General features: G+C 45.3%; 1 protein-coding gene across 1 annotated transcript; it reads left to right on the top strand.

Moving 5' to 3' along the window:
* Nucleotides 1-4247: 4247 nt before the first annotated feature.
* LOC138294029 (olfactory receptor 11A1-like) lies at nt 4248-4841 on the top strand. The gene has a single exon (XM_069233279.1). It carries the CDS (start codon nt 4248-4250, stop codon nt 4839-4841), a length of 594 nt encoding a protein of 197 aa, XP_069089380.1.
* The last annotated feature ends 519 nt before the right edge of the window (nt 4842-5360 follow it).

The following is a 5360-nucleotide window of genomic DNA, read 5'->3' as shown; positions in this document are numbered from 1 at the left end:
TCGTATCCCCTCTAGGTTATGATCGACGTACAACCATAGGATGGGACTGGTGCACGTCACAGCAGTTTGAGCAGGGAGTAGCCCCTCCTTGACGTAAAGTGCACCAGTTGCATGGTTCCATGGTTGTATCCAACCATCTTGCTGGGCACTGGGTGTGTGAAAGGGAAGGCTGTAGGATGTCATTATGTTCTAGCACACAACATGGGGCCTGATTTTATATTTCAACCGAGAGTTTACTCCGCACAACGGTGATGGATATCCCATCTGCTGAAATCTTAATCATATAGGAAAGAACTGGATTTAGATTTCGGCGGAGGGGTAACCCCTCCGCCTAAACCCAAAACAGGCCCAAAGTGTAATTACCTGTAAATGAACTGTACACATATTTCAAAGAACATCCTCAGTTAGGAAACAACTAATGAACCACATTTTTTGCAATTCTGAAGTGCAGTAGAAAAAATATTTAATTACAATCAAAAACAAGTCAGTACACTTGGGGATATCAGTTTCTACCGATTATCATTTGTGTGCTGTATATTAAGTAAAATTGCAGGTGCACATTTACTGGTCATTTCAAGGGGAAATGTGCGGTCTGTAAATGGATGTGTGCTCCCACACCATGCTTTGGTAATATATTTACAACGGCGTCCTGACCACTACGCCCGCTGAACCCGTTCCCTAGTCGTCTTTGTGTGCCATGCGTACTTTTCACAATCTCTGTAACTTCACTGGTGTAGCATTGAGGACAGCACCCGCACCCTGAGCGTTGCTCCAGCACCACTGGTGACCGCTGCTGCCAAGACCTTAATCATATCGTGACTGTGAAATGCCATCCGCACATGAGCCCTGGTGGGTGCACGTCTTCTCAGCTGTCCTGTGTCTACGCAGCTCTTAGGGGAAGCGGGGTACGGTCATGTAAACAGCATCACTCTTCAGCTGTTGCTTCAGTATTAGGTGTCAACAAAAAACTGCTGAAAAGGGCTCCCCTTCGTCAATGAAGCATATGTACAGATTAGTGAGTTATTTTTAATTTACATCTTAACCAAACATTATAACAGACTTTAATGCGAGCAGCTGAAACCAGTGCAGGTTCACATTCGGAGGACTCTGAAAGTACAGGGCGATATACTCAGGATCAATAAAGGAAGTGTGTGCAGGGACATTACAGGTGACACTTAGAAGAACCACCCAATATACGCACCTTTTACCAGCAACAGAAAGCAGGCGTTTATTTAAGGAGCATGGGTGCTTTAAAAGAAAGGGGCCTAATTTAGAGTTTGGATATCCCGTCTGCTGTATTAAGATCCCATTGTATCCTACAGGAATTGTAATATGGCGGACAAGATATGTTTGTGACGGACTAACCTGTACATAAAACTCCGAATCACGCTGAATGTTTTCAAATGGCAGACATGGGGATGCTGTTCATTGCAAGCATTGTAACACCACTCCTACTAGAACCTCAGCTCATACCTTCAATACATGCCCAGTAGTAGCATCACTACTGCCCATGTTCTAATACCTTGACTTCTACCAATACAGTAGAAGCATTGCCCCTTCCCTTCATGTAGTATCACTGACCCCACCTCTATAGCCAGGGCCTGTAAATTAAATGCTACCAGTGGGCCTGCAGCCCTGATGGTGCCACCCTCTTAAATAGCCATTCAAACATGCCTCAGACCTGCTATGCTGCAGTGCCCCACTGCCAAGTCAGCTTGGCATTTAAAATCCCTTGCCAAGCCTTAAACCCCCTTTTTATTACATAAAAGTCACCTCAAAGGTAGGCCCTATGTAGTCCATAGGGCAGGCTGCTGTGTAGTGTTAAAAGGTAGGTCATGTACCTTTAAGTTTAACATGCCCTAGTAGTGAAAAACTCCCAATTGTATTTTTCACTACTGTGACGCCTACCCAGCACAGAGGATAACTTTGGGAATTCCTTTTCACATTAAATAAGCTGCAATTCTTAAGTAAGATGATGCAGATATGGCATGTTTGCTACCTATGAACCTCTAATGATAAATCCTATTTAATAGTAAAGCCAAATTTATCATTACAAGTTTTAAAAGGCTACTTTTAGAAAGTTGTCTTTTTCCTGCCCTTAGTCCTCTCTGTCTGCGGCCTGTTGTAGGTCACCTGACTGTGTGTCACTGACAGGACTTTGCAAATTCACCCAGACAGTCACACAATAGTGGGATTAGCAGAGCCTCAATTGGCCATCAACTGGCTGATGGGGTGGACCTAAGCACAGACCCACTTGCACCTGAAGAGGCTGTGCCCTGGCTACTCACTATAGGCCGAACAACCCTGTATTGTCAGTGCAGCCAGCTTGAAGCCAGGGAAGAGGAGGCAGGAAACTCTCATGACTTCAAAGAACCTTTCCAGAAACTTCTCCCATCTCCCATCTTCCAGGAGCAGGGCACCTGGGTATAAAAATAGGGCCCTCATACCCACTCTTAAATTCACCACTGGACCTGTGGAAGGACTCTCAGAGGACTGCCTGCTGCTGTGACCTACTGTACACTCTACCAGACTGCTGCTGTGCCTAAAAGAACTGAGTTGCTGCCTGGAGCTTGCCTTGAACCCTCAGAGGCCAACCTTGATGTTGAGTCCAGTCGTGTGTCTTCACCTGCACCCAGGGCTTCCAGAAGTGGCCTTAAGGGTTAGTTTTCTGGCCTCCTTTTTCCAGAGCCACCGGGACATACCAGGCTCCCACCATCTTGAACCCACACTTGGACCCCGTCTGAGTGAGTCCTGAACCCCAAAGAGGTCATCCCTACTCCTGGACACTTGGCTGTGGTGTTTATGATGCACAGATGGCCCATTTCTGAGGACACAGACAAAATTTGGCTAAAAAGTACTCGAGAACTAGGAGGAAAATGGGACCAACCTGGTCGCCTATCCAACTGAGATCCATCGCTATTTGGATGAACTCTGAGGTTTCTTCCGCTGCATTCTTCTCCACAGCAGGAAATTGGATTCAGCTGAAGAGCCCTTTGCCAAAGTCATATCTGACCTTATGGAACTGTCTTTGGCTACAGCCTTCTGATTTGTCCCGCTTGAGATTTTCGACTTCCATCACAACGCCTATGTCCTAAGGCAAAAATCTTCACAGCGGCTTTGCTCTACAGCTATCTGACTATGACGCTCCCCCCTCAGTCACACATTCAGAGTTGCCCTACTGAACTTTAACCTCCTCAGAGACTTTTTCTTCAAAAATCTTCTAAGTCCAAAGGTAAGCGCTAACTGGGCCCAATCCACTTTGTGTACCTGACCCGTGCCCCATAAAGTTTGGTCTTAACTTTTGACTTTACCCCGATCTAGCATGACGAGATGTCCGTGGTTGGCGCTTTTCACTTTTAAATGCTATTTTGAGTCTTAAAAGTTAAAAAGTCATAATACTGGTACTATTGATTGCATTTTTGATATTTTGGGGTCAATTTAGTAAAATTTACTCTATGTTTCTAAATTGGTTTGGGATTTTTATTGTTGTGTACGTGCTGCATAAATACTTTACACTTTGCCTCTAAGTTATGCCTGACAGCTTCCTTGGCCAAACTACGCAGGGTTAAGCACAAGCTCCTGTAGTGACTTTTCGTAGCTAGCCCTGCAAGGGATTGTGGCTATTGCTTGACCAGGGCTTACACTCCAGTGAGCCAACAACCTACTTTCTCACAACTACACTACTATAGTTAACCTTTAACTCAATCAATCATTCAGAATTATTTCATAAATAAAATAGTAAACCCATTTAAAATACTCCAAATCAGCATCCATGCAACCAACTTCTTCTTGAAGTAAGTCCATTGTTAGTAAATGTCTGTTTGGCCAAACTCATTTCATTGCTCCCATTACATTTTATATTCATATTTGTTTAGGTTATTGGAATGAGAAATACTGAGTGTTTGGACAATCACACCGGCGGTGCTGAGTTCCTGCTTCTGGGATTTCAGATCTTTCCCTCACTGAAGTCTGTCCTCTTTCTCATCTTCCTGACTATTTACACACTAACAGTGGCGGGGAACATCCTGGTTATGATAACAATTTACTCCACTGCCCGCCTTCATTCGCCCATGTACATCTTGCTGTGTAATCTCTCATGCCTTGAGGTCTGCTACACCTCGTCTTTGGCCCCTACTCTACTTGGAGGGCTGCTGAGAAAGGGCCTCATCATTTCTCTCAAAGGATGTGTCACACAGTTCTTCATATTTTGTTGGATGGCCACCACTGAGTGCTTCCTCATCACAGCGATGGCCTACGATAGATATGCAGCCATTTGCCGCCCCTTACATTACTCCACTCTGATGGCCCCGCATGTCTGCTTTCATCTAACAGCTGGCACTTGGGCATCTGGGTTAACAGGAGCACTGATCACAGTATTTCTCTTGTGCCAGCTCCAGTTCCCTGATCACAGTGAGATTGATGGCTTCTTCTGCGATTTGATGCCGTTGACCCAAGCAACCTGCTCTGATCCTTCGATGATTGAAATGGAAGTGTTTGTCTTTTCTTTCATTGTGCTGTCCTTCCAGTTCCTGTTAATCACCATCTCCTATGTGAACATCATCTCGGCCATTCTCAGCATCCCGACGAGCACCGGCAGGTACAGAGCCTTCTCCACCTGCAGTGCTCACCTGGCGGTGTGCATCACATACTTTGGTATGCTGACCATTGTGTACATGTTACCAGCAGGAGGCCATGTGCTCAACCTTAACAAAGCCTTCTCCCTGCTCTACACGGTGGGAACTCCAGTGTTCAACCCCATTGTATACACGCTGAGGAACACAGAGATCAAGTATGCAATGAGGAAGATTTTTGGACTACAGAACTTGTTTGGCCAGCAGTAAAGCTTGATTTAATTTGTGTTGCTAAAACACGTCAGGATATTATCAAGATATCACCACTTGAAGCTAGAAGAAAATGATTTCACTCTAAGGGCCTGATTTCAGTAAAAGCGTCCATCTCTCCATGGATTGCAGTAGGAAATTTCTGGATATTATCAAGGAACATTTAAATTCTCTGTTTGGCAGACAGAACCTGTTGCAGAAGTGAGATGTTGATCTTCTGATGTTTGTCTTTAAACAGATTCTAGTGCTCCTATTAGGATTGCTGGCAATTACAGATTTAGGGCCTTATTACAACTTTGGCGGATGGAAAAGCTCGTCCACCGAAGTCACGCGGTCAGGTCACCGCCAGTGCTGTGACCTTCCTGTGGCCTCTATTATGAGTTTCCCACTGGCCCAGCGGGAATCAGCCCACAACATTGACACCGGCTCATAATTGAGCCGGTGGCAATGTTGCAGTGCATTGGGTGCACCAGCACCCATCGCGCTTTTCACTGTCTGCAAAGCACTATGGGGCTAGCC

This window comes from Pleurodeles waltl, chromosome 4_2, assembly GCF_031143425.1.
Source record: "Pleurodeles waltl isolate 20211129_DDA chromosome 4_2, aPleWal1.hap1.20221129, whole genome shotgun sequence".
In the NCBI taxonomy this organism is placed as follows: domain Eukaryota; kingdom Metazoa; phylum Chordata; class Amphibia; order Caudata; family Salamandridae; genus Pleurodeles; species Pleurodeles waltl.
This window is presented reverse-complemented; position numbering and strand designations above follow the sequence as displayed.